Source organism: Prionailurus bengalensis, chromosome C2, assembly GCF_016509475.1.
Source record: "Prionailurus bengalensis isolate Pbe53 chromosome C2, Fcat_Pben_1.1_paternal_pri, whole genome shotgun sequence".
Taxonomy (NCBI): Eukaryota; Metazoa; Chordata; class Mammalia; order Carnivora; family Felidae; genus Prionailurus; species Prionailurus bengalensis.
Window position 1 is genome coordinate 146,691,509 of NC_057350.1, and position 19,107 is coordinate 146,710,615.

Below are 19,107 nucleotides of genomic sequence, written 5' to 3' on the forward strand. Positions count from 1 at the left end.
GAGACTGACTACAGCTGCATAGTTTCTGCATTGACACTATTCCTAAATATTGAAGCTGTGTTGTCTTTTTCTGATTGATTCTATGTTTATGTTCACCATTTTCCATGGTGATACAAAAGCTTGGAAACTAAACTATGTTTTAAAAAATTAACCTAATGATAGAACTTATTAATCTGAAAGCTTAATAAAAATATTATGACCTGTATGAATATTTAGTGCAGTTAAAAACAGTAGCTTAGGTGGATTCAATAAGTTGAATGTCCAACTCGTGATTTCGGCTCAGGTCCTGATCCCAGGGTCGTGGGAAAAATCGCCACATCGGCTCCATGCTGAGCATGGAACGTGCTTAAGATTCTCTCTCTCTCTGCCCCTGTCCCCTGCTCACACTCTCTCTGTCTCTCAAATAAAACAAAAAACAAGACTAAAAACAATAATAGTTTTGTTTTATACCAAAACTGGTTTTCTGACTTGAAATAATACTTGGAATCTTGTTCATTGTATTTTTTTCATCATGCTTAAAACCTCACATATTCTACAGAATGTGGTATCTCTTCACAAAAGATGTTTTATGATTACATATGTCATTTCCTATAGATTTTGGATTTTTTTTTCTAATGTAATCTCACTTATCCTTGAAGTTAAGGTTGTTGCTTTGGTTAAAATGTAACGGTGCACTTAAAAATATGATATATTTTGATATGGTTATAATATGGCAGGTTTACAGTTGTTTTATCTTGAAACGTATATACAATTATATTCCAACATTAATTCAGTGTGTGAAATAGAGAGCGTCCATACACATGGAGATAGTGCTAGCAATTGTTTGGGTTCTCATTCTATTAAGGAAACTTATTTAGCACTATTGCTGTTGGATTAGAAAATGATAGACATCATTATCTCATTCATATATAAATATTCATGTATGGTGTAGAATAACATTTTCCAGACTTGAGCAGTCATCAGAATCACCTGGAGGGCTTGTCAAAACACAGATTGCTTGTCCCACCCTCAAAGTTTCTAATTCAGTAGTTCTGGGGTAAGCCCTGAGGATTTTCATGTTTAGCAAATTCCACAATGATGCTGAGGCTGATGTGACTCCCCTCCTCCCGCAGCCATGGGTCTAGTGGAAGGCAGCTGAACAGTGAAACCTATGGACTTTGGTGATAGCCCATAGACTTTGGTGATAGCCCCACATTTCAGCCCTGGCTTTGATACTTACCAGCTGTGTAACTTGGACAAGTTAGGGATCAATTTTGTCATCTGCAAAATGGTAGCAATCATATTTATTGTTGATTCAAATAATGCACATTAACTGTGAATAACAATGCTTAGCCCTGTTGTAAGCACTCACTGAGTGCAACATTAGTAACTAGTGGTGATGGTGGTTGACGCAGGGGTAGTAACAGTGGTAGTTAGTGGTAATCAAAGAGAATACACATTTCCTTAGTTCATTTGCAATAAAAGTTTGTTTTTCGTTTCTAAGGAGGCTGAATAGAAAGCTTGGTTTTCATTTATGACATTGTTTCTATAAGAAACACTCCACAGGAAGGGAATTCATGAAAAAGAGGTAGCACCCTTAGAAAAGGAACATTCAAGAGTGTGTTGGAGATTGGAATCTATATTGCCGTTCGTGCAAAAGTTTAGCCATTTGTGGAATAAGTTTTTCAGTATTCAGAACTTAATGCGTTTGTTTCTTCCCCTTAGCAACAAGAGCAAGACCCAACAAACCTATACATCTCAAATCTCCCCATTTCTATGGATGAGCAGGAGCTTGAGAATATGCTGAAACCCTTTGGACATGTCATTTCCACAAGAATACTAAGAGATGCTAATGGAGTCAGCAGAGGCGTTGGCTTTGCCAGGTAAAACACTTGTTACATGCGTGTGTTACTTGTCTTTTCTCATGATTCCCTTTTAATTCCGTTCCTTTCTAGCATAAGGCCCACAGCAATAGAACGTTTTTACCCCTTCCCCCCCGCCTCCAAAAAAAGTAGCTTTTCAAACCGACTCTGTATCTTGGCCTCGCTCCAAAGAATTTCATTGTAATTATAAATATGTTGTGCTTGCTAAAATATGTACATAGAATGGTTATATGTGTCTTGGGTCATAATGATATGCATACCCAATTCCCAGTTCTCTCTATGCCTGTAGATTAGCAAAATCAGATGCTGCCAATTTCTGCTAGTGGTAATAAATGCCCAGTACCCCAAAGCTAAAGAGCCCATGTGGTGAACAAAGCATCCAAATGCTTTTGCATTGATTTCCAAAGAATTAGACGATAGAATTTCTCAGTCAAGAGAAGGAAGAGAAGAAAGAATTTGAGAAACAGGAATTGTTGGAAAGTCCCAAGGAACCCAGAAAAATAAGGGGGGTCAGGAGGGCATTTGCATTTAAGAGGCCCTAGCTGTGTGGTTTTGATGTTTTACACAGCACAGAAAAAAGAATATTGTACTTTTTTCGTTGTCAGAAAAGGAAAAGTAGTTTTCATCTTAACTTTAAGGGAATGTTTACAAAAGAAGATCTCAGCCAGGAATAGAGTTAAAATGGTTGTACCTGCTGTGCTTTCATGAAAAACAAAGCTCAAGAAACCTCAGAGAGAAAGAAACTGCTTAACAACAAAGAATGAGAGTAAGAGCTGTGACTCCATGGCTTGGTGTGTTTATGGGTCTCCAGCTGACTTCACATGGATGAGTGGATGGATGTTCGTGTCATCTGGAAGTCAGCCCATTGTAGACAGGTGTGTCCCTTTATACCGAACCCTGCCATTATGTGGAACACCACTCCAAACCAACTTTTATTAACCCACTTTGAAAGATAACAAATTGGAAATTAACTATGAACTGATGTCTAACTTGACTTCCTAGAAGTCATGGACCATGCGTTAAAGTTCTGATTCCCCACCATGTTCTAGTAGACTGGTAGACATACAAGATGCATGATGATTTGAAGACAAGTAAGCAGAGGGAAGAAAATCTCCTTGGCTTGAATGTATCCTTGAGGCATTCACTTTTTCCAGATCATTCGCAACTGTTCCTTTGTGTCATCTAGGCAGAGCTAATCACATTGCCTGGGGCTCTGAATTTTGCCAGTGTAATGAATCTTGAATAGTGTATAAGCTCCTATGGTGACTTTTTTTTTTTTTTTTAACAAGGGGCTTTTGGTACAGAGTGTATTATTTGCAAGGGCTGCCATAAAGCATACAAGAGACTGGGTGGGTTAAACAACACAAATTTATTTTCTCACAGTTCTAGAAGCCAGAGAAGTCTAAGATCATTGTGCCAGCAGGTTTGGCTGAGACCTCTAGCTTTGTCATAGATGACCTTGTTTTCCCTTTGTCTTCACACGGTCTTCCCTCTGTGTCTACGTATTAATCTCCTTTTTTTAAAAGGACATCAATCAGATTGGATGAGGAGCCACCCTTACGAGGCCCTATCTCCATATCCAGTAACAGTATGAGCTATTGGGCGCTAGGACTTCAACATAGGAATTGGTTCAGGGGGAGGCACAGTTCAGCGTATAATCCAGAGATTGGGCTGATCTTTTCTCTCACTTTTGTCTTTCCTATATGCTTTCAGTTTGCTTACAGTGAAGATTATTCTTCTTAGTGCAGAAGCCAGTAATGTACATTGTAAGAGGCAAAACTATAATCATAGTATATGTCGTCATAAAAGAGTAAAAACCTGTAAAGTTTTGTTTTCTTTAGGAACTGAGGGAAAGTGGGAATTTTTTTTTTGTATTTTTTTTAATGAAATTTATTGACAAATTGGTTTCCATACAACACCCAGTGCTCATCCCAAAAGGTGCCCTCCTCAATACCCATCACCCACCCTCTCCTCCCTCCCACCCCCCATCAACCCTCAGTTTGTTCTCAGTTTTTAACAGTCTCTTATGCTTTGGCTCTCTCCCACTCTAACCTCTTTTTTTTTTCCTTCCCCTCCCCCATGGGTTCCTGTTAAGTTTCTCAGGATCCACATAAGAGTGAAACCATATGGTATCTGTCTTTCTCTGTATGGCTTATTTCACTTAGCATCACACTCTCCAGTTCCATCCACGTTGCTACAAAAGGCCATATTTCATTTTTTCTCATTGCCACGTAATATTCCATTGTGTATATAAACCACAATTTCTTTATCCATTCATCAGTTGATGGACATTTAGGCTCTTTCCATAATTTGGCTATTGTTGAGAGTGCTGCTATGAACATTGGGGTACAAGTGGCCCTATGCATCAGTACTCCTGTATCCCTTGGATAAATTCCTAGCAGTGCTATTGCTGGGTCATAGGGCAGGTCTATTTTTAATTTTCTGAGGAACCTCCACACTGCTTTCCAGAGCGGCTGCACCAATTTGCATTCCCACCAACAGTGCAAGAGGGTTCGAAAGTGGGAATTTTAAATTGTTCTGTTATGCCTGCTTTGAAGGCAGCCTTCCTCTTTTGGTGCATTTTGCATAGAGAGGTTCTAAATGATTCTTTAAAATACAGATATGAACATGTCAGGGGCCTCCATATGGCCTCCATATATCCCTCCATATGGCCTGAGCGATTGGATTTCCCAGCCTTGCCGACATCATTCCTGACATCATTATCCGTGACATCACTCGACTTCCTGGCCTTCTCTCTTCCTGCCCTGTATGCTGGGCACAAGAAACCCTTCTTGACTGTTACACTTGTCGTGACTCTTACCCTGGCTTCTGCATATTTATCCTCCAGATACTGGCTTAAATGTCTTTTCTTCAAAGAACCCTTTACTGACCTCTAACTCCAGCCTCCAAAGTTAGATGGTCATGTCACAGCTCCTGTCAGAGTTGTGTTCCCAAATAAAATTTATCAAAACCATAATAAATTCACTATTTAATTTGTATCTTCACCCACTGGATTCAACATTTGCGTAAATCATATTTCCTTTTCACTGTTGGAAGGATGGATGGGTGGAGGGTGGTTAGCGTAATTACCTTTCTATGGAGTTCCCCAATGACTAAACCCCAAGCAGTAGCATTTTAAAACTTTAAGCTTTGAATATGAATTATCAGTCACATTCCAATACTGAGACTCAGGTCTCCACACTCTAAATCATGGTATTTTCCAGTTTCAGAAAGTTAGCACATGAACTGAAAAGGAAAACATAGGTTCAAATCAAGGCAGTGATTTCTTATTCCTAAGAAATCAAAAGAAACTATGGCCCTGCCTCTTTTGTAAGAAGCCATAAAACTGATGAAAGATCAGTATTTCATTCTCCGTGTGTCTTAGACTTGAAATCCCAAGGCGCAGGATCCCACATAATTTACCTAATTTGAATACATGAGAAAATAATCTTAGCTATATCATAGGTAAGTGAGTCTGACCAAATTCCTCTTTCCTCACACTTGGACATTTGCTCTGCATTTTCTCAAATCACTGTGGCTACTGCCTCAATAAGCACGATCATTCACAAATTAACTCTTGCACAAGTATTCCTTCTTTTATTCATTTATTGTTTTTTTATTATGTATGTGTGTGTATTTATTTTATTTTATTTTTTAGAGAGAGCATGAGTTGGGGAGAGGGACAGAGGGAGAGAGAAAGAGAGAGAGAGAGAGAGAGAGAGAGAGAGAGAGAGAAAGAATCTTAAGCAGACTCCATGCTCAGCACGGAGTCTGATACAGGGCTCTATCTTACAACCCTGGGATCATGACCTGAGTCGAAATCAAGAGACGCCCCTCCTCCTTTTTAAATATCCCTTTTTTTCTGGCCACCATTTCTCATTTGGAGCTCTGTCTCTGAACCACAAAACAGAGATGACTCGAGTGACTGTTTTCTCATTTCTTCCCAGGATAGTGCACAGTTAGTGAGAGAACTTAATGGATTATATTGCAATGGATGCCTTGGGACAGTGGTTCTCTAAGTTTAGTTTCCAGGATGGAAACCTCAGCATTGCTTGGGAAATTATTAGAAATGCAATTTGGGGGCCCTATCCCAGACCTACTGAATCAGCAATGAGCAGGGCTGGTTGGGGTTTCACAATCGATGTTTTAGGTGACTCTCGTGCTCTCTAAACTTGGAAGAGCATAGCCTTAGGGCATTAGGACTGGTTCTCAAATCTTCTGGAAGGCCTGCGAAATCTCAAACTGCTGGACTTCATTCTTAGAAATTTTTCTGATGGAGTTGATTCCTGTTGATACATCTATCACAATGCAGCACTTTCTCACATGTACTAGTCATGAACCCACCTCCCTCCCTGTTCTTCAAGGGTAGGGACCATGTTGTGTTCTTCTTCATGCCTGTCCCAGCACCTAGAATGTTGTCTGACACATAATTGATCTTCAGTGAATTTTTGATGATAAACAAATGAGATCACTTCAAGTGTTTTGTTTTTGTTTTTTGTTTGTTTTTGACTATAAGGGTTTGCAGGGAGGTAGCATTTGATGATAATAAGCCACTTCTGAGATGGGTGTCTTGGAATTTTAGAGCAAACTACAGTCAAATCAGCTCAACTGTTACTGATTTACAAATTGTTTCTTCTAAAAGTTCACAGCGCCACAGGCACTATTAAAAGAAAATGCTTATTTGATTGGAAGAGCAGTAGTCATGTAATTGTGCCTGGTAAATTGGATATATCTCTTGAATTTATGACTCTCTCAATTTACATAACCTGAATAAATTTTTTCAGAAGGCTTCATTTTGAATATTACCAGTGGTCACTTCTGACCACCAGATGTGGTCCTTGTTTCATGTGCAAGAGATCCTAAAATTCTTTAACTAGAAAGCTCCCCCCCCACCATTATTATTTTACTTGCAAGCTATACATTAATCTGCTTTGATAACCATCTCTTCAAAGTAAAGGTAGTATCTTCATTTTATATTTAAAACACTGAACTTCAAAGCATAGATTGGAATGCCAGTAGGGTGCACAGACAGCACAATTATAGCCTTTTCAAAGTTCCAGAAGCATGAGATATATGTCTGAAATTATAGACATTTTATTTTATTTTTTATGTTTCTTTATGTTTGTGGGGTTTTTTTTCTTTTTTTTTTTTCTACTCTCTTGTAACTTAAAACAATTTTGCAAGATCCACCGCCCTCTAGGCAACATTTTATAGCCAAGTCGTAAACCTCTAAAAACAGCAGTTTATGGTGGGAATGCTGACAGTCAGACAAGTCAGACCCACTGCTGCAGAGCTCACGGGTGCCAACAGACTACCTTGCCTTCCAGGGTGAGGATCAGCACATAAATCAGCCTGAGGCTAGAGGGACATGACTGTGTGTTCACGTTATGCGTTTCCCATTCCCAGAAACATGAGACCATTTGTCTAACAAAAATCACATTGAGAGAGTGTTATGTGAGGCCGGTGAAGAATGACTCAAAGTGCAGAAGGGATGGGGGGTAAACATTCACAATTAATCCGGCTTCAACATCTGGGAACATAGAACCTCTTTAAGAAATGCATTTACTGTCCCCTGGTGAGCTAAAGAGCGTGAGACTGCTGAGCACAGAGACCTTTGTATTTTGCAGTATTTTTCACCCCTCCTCAGTACTCTTAATTTGATTCTCATGGAGTTTTGTTTGAATGACTTTTAACATATGGGCAGCCAGCCCTGTGTTCTGCCTCCTCCATACTGAATGAACGAGTTTTCCAATTAAATAATTTCAGTTCTTTCTTTTCATGAAGTAAAAAATAAATAAATAATTGTGGTTATAGGCAGACAGATGCCAGCCTGATTATTAAAAACCGGAATTATTAAGAATCAGGCTCCAAATATTCTTTCTGTGTTTTTTCTTAGTGTTGAATATTGTGACAATTTTATTGATTTACCTTTTACTCCCTGATACTTCTTGCTCCCTGTCTGCTCCCACCTCCTGAAATATGAGGAACTTTGATTCAGAGTAAGCATAATGAAAAGATGGGAATGTAAAAGATCACAAAGCAAATACCAATGCTTCTTTTGTAGGCAAATATATGATCCTGTAAAATGACCATCAAGCTTATCTCATTGTGTTTTCATTGTTAACTATGTGTTTTGATCATATCTACCTTGAGTCCATCTTTGTGTTAAAACTTCCCCCCTTGCTGTTTTGGCAATAGTTCTGCCCTTACTACCTCAAACCTGTATGGAACAAGGACATCAAATGTGAGCTGAGAAAATCTCTAAAGTGTGAATCTAGTGATTAGTGGTCTCCAAACCACAGGTGTGTTTGCACAAAAAGAGGTTACGGTGTTTGCCGAGATTGAAGAGAATAAAAGCTGTTCCTTCTTGCGGTAACTTTATTTTTTGTTTGTTACTTTTTATACCTTTATTTTATTTATTTTGAGAGAGAGAGAGACAGAGAGAGAGCATGGGAGGGCCAGAGAGAGGGAGAGAGAGAGAGAGAGAGAGAGAGAGAGAGAGAGAGAGAATCCCAAGCAGACTCCGCACTGGCAGCACGGAGCCCAATCTCAGGAACCCTGAGATCATGACCTGAGCAGAAATCAAGAATCAGATGTTTAACCTACAGAGCCACCCAAGTGCTCCAACTCCTTTCAGTAATTTTAATTCTTCACCTAATTGCCAGCAAATGTGATCCACTGGAGAGTAAACTCCTGGTCCATCCGTCAGCTTCTTGATCTTTGTTCTCATCTTGTTTTTCTTCATTTATATCCATTGTACCCATTGTACCCATTGTCTGTACTGTACTGTTTGTACCCATTGTCTCTTTGTCTTCATTCACCATCAGTAAATCATGATCATGACTAGAGATAGTCATGCAGAACATTCTGCTGCTTTCTTTTCCATGTTTTCAGAGCCCTGGATTTCAAGACCCAAACCAACCAACCAACCAACCAGTCAACTAACCAAATGAACAAGCAAATAAATAAAATTGCATCAAATCATCTATAATTTTGAAATCTCCTGGACTCAACTCATGGCTTTATAAAAATTTAGAGGAGGGAAAACATATACTCTATTATTTTATCATTATGAAACAAAATGACTGGATCCCAAAGATCATCCTCTGTGGGATGAGAGGAGAGTTATGAATATTGTTTACTCATGTAAAACTAAAATTGGAGAACTTTGTTACATTGAAGTTGGAAGCAGTAACCATTGCTGCTCCCCTACAGCATATAAGCTGAGATACAGATGATAAGGACCCAGCATAAGAGGCTCTTGGTAAGGTTGGATAGGGAATCCTGTCAAAGGGAAAAGGCAATCAGGGATTTGAGGTAGGGCCAAGTTTGGCATGTTTAAGAAACAGAAAAAAGGCAAAGCTACTATTTCATAGAGGACAGAAAAGAAATATAACAGATAATAATATCTAGGAATCAAATGTGCCTGCAGCTCAAAGAGCTTGATTAAAAGTGATTATGAATTCCAGTGGCATTTAGTGGTAGGATTTTTCTAGATCTGAACATACTATACTTATCAATTCCTCCTTTATCTCAGTTTTAAGGCTTTTAATGTAATTTTCTTTCATTTCTTTATCTAAACTTCTTTTGAAAACATTAACCTATGGGTAAAAGACCGATTTAGGTTATGGTGTCCACCGGATGTTGGCAGATAATCTAAGAAACAAGCAGTTCCCAGACTGAGTGTAAAAGAAACCTTTTTTTTTTCTCTCCCCCTTCCATTTTTCTTGAAACACAGAGCCTCCAGGATGATTTTGTTCCTCGAGCGTTGATAGTTTTATGGCATAGCCATCAGCATGCTGGCTGCACACAGAATTTCACCCCAAATGATTCATCTAAAGAGACTAGAATGAAGCAGTATTTACAAAAGTGTGGGGAGAAGGCAGGGATCTGACAAAGGATGTTGAGAAACCCAGAGATGACCAGAAGGAAGCTCTTACTGCCCTGAGACAGCTGAAGGCAGGTACAGGAGTGCTCCCAGGGCCAGCAAGACCCAGAGCCCTGGAGAAGGGGCTGCCTGGAGCAGCTGGAAACTGGGAGAGATGCAGTCCCGGCCAGAGAGATAGTGCCAAAGCAAAGAGAGAATAGGGAGGAGCTGGCCAGACTTCTCTCTACTCCTACCAGGCCCCCAGTGGCTGAACCCCATGAAAAGCTATCACACAGAAGAGCTAAGACAATACTGTTCATAGATGGATCACTTCTTCGAGGCATAGAGCAGAGAAGACATAAAGAGGAGCAAACAGAAAACTCATGGATAAATTCACTATTTTTCTTTCCCCTGGACTTCACTAATGAAAAAAAATAAAGCAAAGAAAAAGTAGTCAACGATAACTAAGCATCTGCTACTTTACCTCAACATTGGCAGTTGATAGAGGTTGGTAGGATTGATGGCAAATTGGCTCTGTTTAAAGAAAGTAGCTGTTCAGGGTGACTGGGTGGCTGAGTCAGTTAAGAGTTCGACTTCAGCTCAGGTCATGACCTTGTGGTTTATGAGTTCGAGCCCCGTGTGAGGCTCTGTGCTGACAGCTCAGAGCCTGGAGCCTACTTGGGATTCTGTGTCTCCCCCTCTCTCTGCCCCTCCCTTGCTCACACTCTTTCTTTCTCTCTCAAAAATAATAAATAAACACTAAAGTTAAAAAAAAAAGAAAGCAGCTATTCAACTTTAGTTCATGGTTGCCATGATGTCTTTTTTTTCAAACTAAACATGTGGCTTTTTCTAATAACACATACATGTTGTTTTTCCATACCAATTCTCCAATTATCTGACACCAACTGGGTGTCCAACAATTGAATTGAATTCAATTCTAACACTAACTCTGTAGAGTTATCATCAGAACTCATGGGTTAAAGGTTCAGTCCCACAAGACTGTCCCCACTTCAGACCCCAGCCCCAAATAGCAAGAGCTACTCACATTTCTACCAAGCCAACTATATAGTCATGGGTTCCCTTGACCCCCTCAGATTTGATGATTCACTAGAACAACCACAGAACTCATGAAAACACTTTACTTATGTTTGAACTCTGTTGTTTAGTAGTTATTATGGAGGTTTTATTGCATGGGCATGGTTGATTCATTTACTGGCCATTAATGATTGAGCTCAATCTCTAACCCCTCTCCCAACCCCTGAGGTGATGAGTGGGGCTGAAGTCTCCAAACCTCCAATAATTTGGTCTTTGAGGTGATCAGCCCCATTCTGGATCTATCTAGGGGTCCCGTCTTGAGTCATCTCATTAACATAAACTCAGGTATAGCCAAAAGGGCCTCATTATAAGTAACAAAGGATATTGCTATCACCACCAGTTTAGGAGTTCTATGTCAGAAACCAGGGGCAAAGTCTAAATTTATTTTTATTGTACCTTAGTTGCCAATGCAGAAAACATGGAATAGATCATCTTACCTTTCAAGAGGAATCAGGAATCCAGATTTCCATGTGAAGTCTCCCAGTCGTTAAATGTTGACAACCATTTCAGAATCTTTAGAACTTTTCTGAAGTCCAGACAAAACATCCAGTTTGGGACATTGACAAACAGCTCCAGAACAGTCATTTTCAGCCCTAGCTACACACTGGAATCACCTGGGTAACTTTGAAAAATATGTCCCTGGACTTCATGCCAAAGCAATTAAGTTAGAATCTCCTGGGCTTGGGCCCAGAATTGATATTTTTAAAAATAGTTTGGTAATAATTATAATGTACAGTCATTTTTGTTTATTTTTGTTTAAGTTTATTTATTTATTTTGAGGGAGGGTGCTGAGAGAGAGAGAGGGAGAGAGAGAAACCCAAGCAGGCTCTGTGCTGCCAGTCCCAACTGTGGCGCTCAAACCCATGAATCATGAGATCGTGACCTGAACCAAAATCAAGAGTCAGTCACCTAACCAACGGAGTCACCCAGACACCCCTACAGTCACTTTTATTTTTTTTTAAGTTTATTTATTTATTTTGAGAGAGACAGAGATAGCACTAATGGAGAGGTGGGGGGGCATGTAGAGGGAGAGAGAGTCCCAAGCAGGCTCTGTGCTACCAACACAGAGCCCGAGGTGGGGCTTGAACCCACGAAACTGCAAAATCATGACCTGGACCGAAAGCAAGAGTCGGATGCCTAACTGAGCCACCCAGGTGCCCCCCTACAGTCATTTTTAAGTAAATATTTTATTTTGGAATAAGTTTAATTTAACAGAAAAGTTACAGAAGTAATAAAGAGTTCCCATATACACCACACCCATTTCCCCCCATTGTTGACACCTTACATTAATTACCATGGTACATATGTCAAAATTAAGAAACTGACATTGGTACATAACTATTAACTAAACTCCAGACTTATTTGGATTTCACTAATATTTCCACTGACATCCTTTTTCTGTCCTAGAATCCAATCCAGGGTACCATTTTTGTATGTAGTTATCATGCCTGATCAGTCAGCTGAGGTTTGTGACAATTTCAGACTTTCCTTGTTTTTCCTAAGTGGTACCAGCCAGGTATTCTGGGGAATGTCTCCAGATCTGGGTTTATCTGATGTTTTTCTCATGACAGTATCCATACTATGTATAGATTTTTGGAAAGATTCCCAAAGATGTGAAGTGCCCTTCTTGTGACATTAGATCACAGGCCAGTTAGTAGAGGTTGAATGGAATGGAGGTAGCAAGATCTTTCCAGCATCAGGACGCATTAAAGTAGACAAGTACGGGAAATCAGATGATGGGAGGCCAGCAATGGAGCTCCACATCTCCCAGGTAAGCCATCTGAACTGAGAGTCAAGAGACAAAGATTCTGTTTCAGGCTCATCCACTGACTACTCTTTAGAAAAGGCAACTAGTAGTAGTTTCTTCATCTGTACAATTTAGAAGTTGATATCCATGGCTCTTTCTAGTCCTGAAATTGTGTGATTCTAAAACTCTGGAGTGGGTTTTAATTAGTCAAATATTATCCATAGTTCCGTATCCTAAGAGGAATGTGTTTTAATGCTGAATAAGACATCACCCAAATGCCTGGGTGTCGGCAAAGGACAATGGGAGGAGGCTACTCTGCTTCGTTTTTAAGTATTTATGACACTTGCATCCTAAGAATGTCAAGCACCTGGCAGGTAGAGCACAGACTGCACAAACTAGAGCACACATTGCAAAAACGAAGAAGAAAATTCAGCTCATTCACTCAATCTTTGTTCCTGGGACTCAACTGTTGTTCTTTCCATTACAATAGACGAAGCAGTAAATGATGTAATTTATTTTTGAAATCTCAGAAAGAGTGCACATTTTAGTACTTTTAAAAAATCTGTTGATATTGACCCTTTGCGCAACTCCAGCCGGATTTAGATGGATGACTGGCTTACAATGTTGGATATTCTAAGTTGCCAATAATTTGTACAGACCCTGTGATTGCAAAACCACAAAAATTTCACAATAGCGGAAACCTCTAATTAACCAAAATAGATGACGGGGTGGATTTGTTTTAAATATATGGTTAATAATGCTTATTGCTTCAAGATCATAAACTGAGAGATGCTCTGTTGAGGTGAGATAGATAGGCTGCAGACGATTTTGCAAAGTTCTCTTCCACCTTGGTGTGTTAAGTCTGACCCAGAACGTTCTACTAATACTGGATCAAGCTCTCCTCTGATGTAATTTGCCTGTGGGAATTGTATTGGCTGTGAAACTGGTTCCCCTTAGTAGCTGTTGTAAAAAAAAAAAAAAAGAATTTTTTTTTTTTAATCACAATTCTGTGATTTGTTTTGAATGACACTGAAGCCAGGTTCCTAGGCACTGAGACAAGAAAGAATGTCAAACGGGACCTTTAATGTGTATTTATATTTAAACATCAGACCTAACAGAAAACCCTGAAGCTTTATACAATGATTGGAGCCTTGTAGGAACCTAATTAATGTATCTTCGGGTGAATGGTTGGCCTGGCACGCGAGCTATCCCGAGGTACTCAAGGGGGTTCAGGTACCGCCTGGGAAGAATAGATGTGGTTGTAGTGATTCAGTGGCCCGTCTGAAAGCGACGTGTAAAGGCAGCTTTGTCTGGCATGCTGCCTTTTCAAACTCACTTCATAATGCTAGTGTCAGTTTCAACTGAAGCGTGGGCCAGATTGCAGATAGCTTGAGCTGGCATTTCAAAGTGGCTAATTGTGAACTTGCGAAGAGAATGGACACATTCTTCCAAAGGTGGCTATTCAAATGCAGTATCTTCCCCCCTAGAGCTCCAGCCTCACTTTTGTTCTGTTCCCACATAAAATGCAAGAGGAACACTGAGCCTTTCCCTTGATAGCTCCTCTATCTGCACCTTTGCTGGGACTGCTTTGCCTTGTTAAAATGTGCCCCGTGTATTAAAATGAAATTGTCACTGCTGGGTGGTGCAGCATAACATGGTTTGACACTAAGCGCCGGCAGCTACAGAAAACAGACTTTTATTGCATTTATTCTTTCAGAGACGAGAGTCTCTAAAGGCTCACTGCAGACATTCACTTAGTTAAATCTGAATGAAGCCAAAGTGAACAATCTACGCCGCTGTCTTTGTGTTACCAGAAACAGCCCCCATCCGGCTTGATATGGCTGTAAAATAGTCTTAAGAAAAGATGATCATACTTAAAATCCAAAAGGGAAGACTTGAGGCTTTCAATCCAGAGCAAAAATATTTTAGGGGGGTAGAGTGGGTGAGCCACCTGATTTTCTACTTTGGCTTCCTCTGTATTTCCTAAAACACATTAAATAGAATTAACAAGCCTGTGCACACACACACACACCCCAATCTAGTTTAGTCTTCATTTAGAATTCCATGTCATTTTAAGACAAAGAGAAAGGATTTGATTTGTAGGACTCATGCAGCCAAGCTTTAGATTCTTAACTGCCTTTTATCTAGATGAGTATCCAGAGAGAGATTGAGCAGGGAGGGGGCTCTAGGGTATAAGCTTTTCATTCTGTAGCTCTCCTGGAATAAAAATTCCATAAAGTAACATCTGTAGTAATTAAGGGCTTACATTTCCTCTCCCATTCATGTCTCTGGTAGGAGGGAAGGTTATTGTTCCTAAGAGACAATAGAGAGTAGATCCTGTGGGAAGATAGAAAGAGCAAAATTAGAATTCTTTTGTTCCTAGAAATGGAAGTTTCCTACTTCCAAAATAATAATAATAATAATGATAACAATAACAAGTTGGAAGACTTACTGTAAAAGATTCCACCAAAAGAAAACCTTGAAGGAGTTAGGAAAATTGTACTTAGCTATTGCTAAATATTTGGAATGGAGAAAGATTCATCTTGTTTTCCTAACCCCAAATATCATCTGATTTGGGGGAAGTTGTGATTAAGCAGTAAATAAAATGCTCTCTTTGTTTTTATTTTTATTTATGAAAATTGTAGATTATTAAGCTTAAAGAGTCATAAAATTGATTCATTCTTCAGATGTTCTATAAAATCACGCCTATGTGGAACCATCAGATCATTTGATAAATGAATAATAACCTATTTGTTTCCTGCACTTTCTAATGAGTCAGATTGGTTTCCTGTACTTTCTTGTCATACCATGACCAGCTACATAATTTGTAGGACCCAGGGAAAGATAAAAATGCAGGACCCCTAATTAGAAAGTCACTAAGAATTCCAAGATGGTGCCAGCAGAGTTTTAAACCAAGTACAGGCTTCTTCTAAATTTTTGGCTCTGTCATTCTGTACTCATCTCATACCTGGGAAGTCATTGTTGCTTGGTAGGTAGAGATTTGCCATGTGTATCAATACAGAAAAATGTGCCTCCATCCCATGCCTCATAGGAATGTATGTCAGAAAAGATCTTTTTTTTTTAATTTTGAATCAGAAAATAATTATAGCCCCCGATTGGAACATGCTCCTGATAGTATCTAGAATTCTTTAACCTGAAAATTCAGATGTTCTGTCTGCATCTCTGAGCTTATCTCTGAGAGTTTGGTGTCCTCACGCCCCTGGAACCTTCCACTCAGGCACAGTGTTCTGTTTACCTCACCTCCTCTAAAAGGACGCAGGGTCAGGCGAGCCCCCTGCCCTCATGACTTCTCTAAGGGCCCTTTTGGCGTTCTGTGCCCACTTCTCAGTGTTTCCCTGGTTTCTGGAATCCCTCTCACATTTGAATTCCTGTAACTATAATAATTGTATAACTTATTTGGCATTTGCTTGCATATTTTTTTCCTTGTTTCCTCTGCATGTAACATGCTCCTGAAAACACACAGAAAATTTAGGTGTAGGAAAGTTTTATAACTTGAGCTAAAGGGCTCCATTTGAAGAAAGCTCATATGAATAATAGCATAAAATCCAAAATTATACTTTGCCTTTTAGACAAATTTCACACATTTCATACACATCTTTCATATGTGTGTGATCTGCTTTTCAAATTTGTATTTGCCTCTAGTGTACTGTTTGGGGGATTTAATTTGCTTTCATCAGAACCAGCCCTTTAATTTTTATCTTCCCCATCCACTGTCATAAAATAATAAAGCCCAACTATAGTTAATTATTTAGAAAATGTTGCCAATCCGAGTCTACTTAGGATAGGGCAACCCTGCCAATATTGACATTAGGGTGGTAGAGTTCAAAATGCTCAGTCATTAGCTTGCAAGTGAGATGGCAACATTTGGCCCCAGAAACCTAGTTTAGGGATCGTGATATCTAGCATGAGAAAACAGAGGACTTTCCAAAATTCAAAATGAAGGAAGTTCAGGACCTGAAGTTTACGTGTTTATGTTCTCCTCTCACATTCCGGGCACCTAATGATTGCCTTTTGTACCTTCACCCAGTGCATTTTCAATAAAAGCGTCAAAGATGCTGATAATACCACCATATTAATCATCGCTCTACACTGCAGGCGGTGGAAATACAGCACATGTCGTCAACTCGTTTTGTGGAGTCCTCAGCACAATTGCTTAGTAGCTGCAGTTCAGCTTTGGTGTTAGACAAGCCTTAGTTAAAATCTCAACTCTGCCCCTTATTGGCAAGGTAGTTCATCTATGTAAGCCTCGGAGCCTTCTCTGTGAAGAACCAAAAGACCTATCTTTCAGGTTTGCTAACTCAGACATTCCATAGATATTTACAGCACTTTCAATTGTCAGACAGTGTTCTGTGGGTTACATAAGATACTGCCTCAGTGTTACCTCTGGGAGAGAACTCCGCACAGAGCCATCCACCAAGGCAACTTTCAGTGCAGTAAATCATAGTCTTAGCAATGGCGAGTTTGTGATACTCTGTCACCTAATCATGGTGGTCACGGTGACCCTTCCAGTAGAATTCTCAAATCAAGCTTTTCCACGGCTTGCCTATTTTCCTTTTCATTTTTATGTACTCTTCCAGAACTGCACAACTGTATGAAAGTATATGATCTCCTGTTTACCTCCTTTTCCAGAATGGAGTCTACTGAAAAATGTGAAGTGGTAATTCAACATTTTAATGGAAAATATCTGAAAACACCACCAGGCATCCCAGGTAAGAAATACCATTAAGTAATCATGCAATTGTGTCTAGGCTTATTGTTATTGTTAGAAGGAGTACATGGGAAAGCCCTTGGTTGGTCACTGGAAAGGAAAGGTTGCTTTGGTAACTGTGATTTTTAATAGTATGTAGCAACTCCTCTTCTCAAAACTACCAAAGCCTTCTTGGTGTTTCTTCTCTGGCCTTTCTTTGGAATCTCTGCTGATGATTGCCTACAGTGAATTAGAAGAAAAACACAGCAAATCATAGTGTAAAATGCACTTCAAGTGAAGGCAGTTTGGGACTCCTGTCATTCATGTGGGTATCTTGATTTCTATTGATCATCAATATGATCAATAGTATCAATATGTATCAATATGATTTCTATTGATCAATGGTATCAATATGATTTCTATTGATCATCAATATGATCAATAGTATCTCAATAGTATCTCGACAGTGTCAATAGTATCTCAATAGTATCTCAATAGTCAATAGTATCTCAACAGTGATAGTCACCATGGAGTACACAGACTGATGCCAGTATCCAGACATTTCCTACCGGTTCATCACAAGAAGGGTAGAGAAAGGGAGAGTAAGCATTTAGAAACTTTTGTAACAATTTGACATTGCCATGAAATCTGAATGCATAATCTCATATTTAAAAACATATCAAGTTACTGACATTTTGAATTTTTTTTAAAATTGTCCCTTCATCAGAGATAGTTTGAGAAGCACCAATCTTGACTCTGCCAGGGCATTTCACATTGGCCATGGCAAAATTCTTAAGCTTTTATGTACATCATAAGATGATATAAATGTATGCTTTAAAAGATTACACTCAGCATAAAGCATTGAATACATCCTATGTGTTAGGACTTAAGCTAGCAATGCCTCAACCTGATATTAATCTGCCAGTAGTATATATGGCAAGTGTTTAATAACAAGTAAGTAAATTTAAAATATATCTTACTCATGCATAAAACTATTAGAGATTGAACATAGGGCTAAAAAGAAAGAATTATAATAAGTAGATAAAGAAATGTCTGAGTAATGCATATTGGTCTATTGGTTGCTCTTTTGTTTTTGGTGATTCTCAGGGGGGAAATGTGACCTCTCCAGTCTTATAATAGTTTCCTTTTGATTTTTTTATGCTGGGCTTCTATAATGTTTGCTATGTAATGTATTCACTATTTAAAACCCATGGTTAGAGTTCAGGGGTTGAACATTTCAGTTCCTTAAAATGTATTGAGGTTACACGGAAGAGGAAATCTGAACAAAAAGAGAAATATTTTTGTAGAGGGATGCGAGTCAGGGTTCGTTCGGGGAGGGTGTTGGTAAAGGAGAAAGGCCCTTCAGACACTCACTTAGATAATCTGGAAAATCCAAAGTCGCATCTTCTGGTTAATCAGAGAGTGCACACACAGCTAGCTAAGCCTGTGGCTCGATCTGGTTAGTTTCCATGCATAACGTTCCCTTGAGAACCAACTGCATTATGATCCAATTGGAGACATATGGTGTTGTTAAGCAAAGAGTTAGCAGTTTTCATCTCAGCATGTAATCTGCCCTTGCATTTGAGGAGAAATACTTTCTTTTTTTTCCTTTTAGCATAAAAGGCAATTTAAGACACTACTCAGACCCATCATTGAATAAAGGGGTTGCATTGTTAGAAGATTCTCCCCTTATTTATCCACTTTATCCAACAGATGCCTATCTATAAGGAGGCATTTAAACTAAGTGTGAATTAGATGGTTATATAAAAATTAAGAATAAGCAAATTATGTAGAAATTATTGTTGACTCAAGTTTTATCACATCTCAG

General features: G+C 39.2%; 1 protein-coding gene across 15 annotated transcripts in view; it reads left to right on the forward strand.

Moving 5' to 3' along the window:
• Positions 1-19,107, forward strand: part of RBMS3 (RNA binding motif single stranded interacting protein 3) — a 1,080,848-nt gene that overhangs the window by 799,782 nt on the left and 261,959 nt on the right. For all 15 annotated transcript variants that reach the window (XM_043595598.1, XM_043595585.1, XM_043595588.1 and 12 more), the window contains 2 exons: positions 1,705-1,862; positions 17,222-17,301. In XM_043595598.1, the coding sequence (XP_043451533.1) occupies positions 1,705-1,862; positions 17,222-17,301 (238 nt within the window). The remainder of the gene's footprint in view (positions 1-1,704; positions 1,863-17,221; positions 17,302-19,107) is intronic.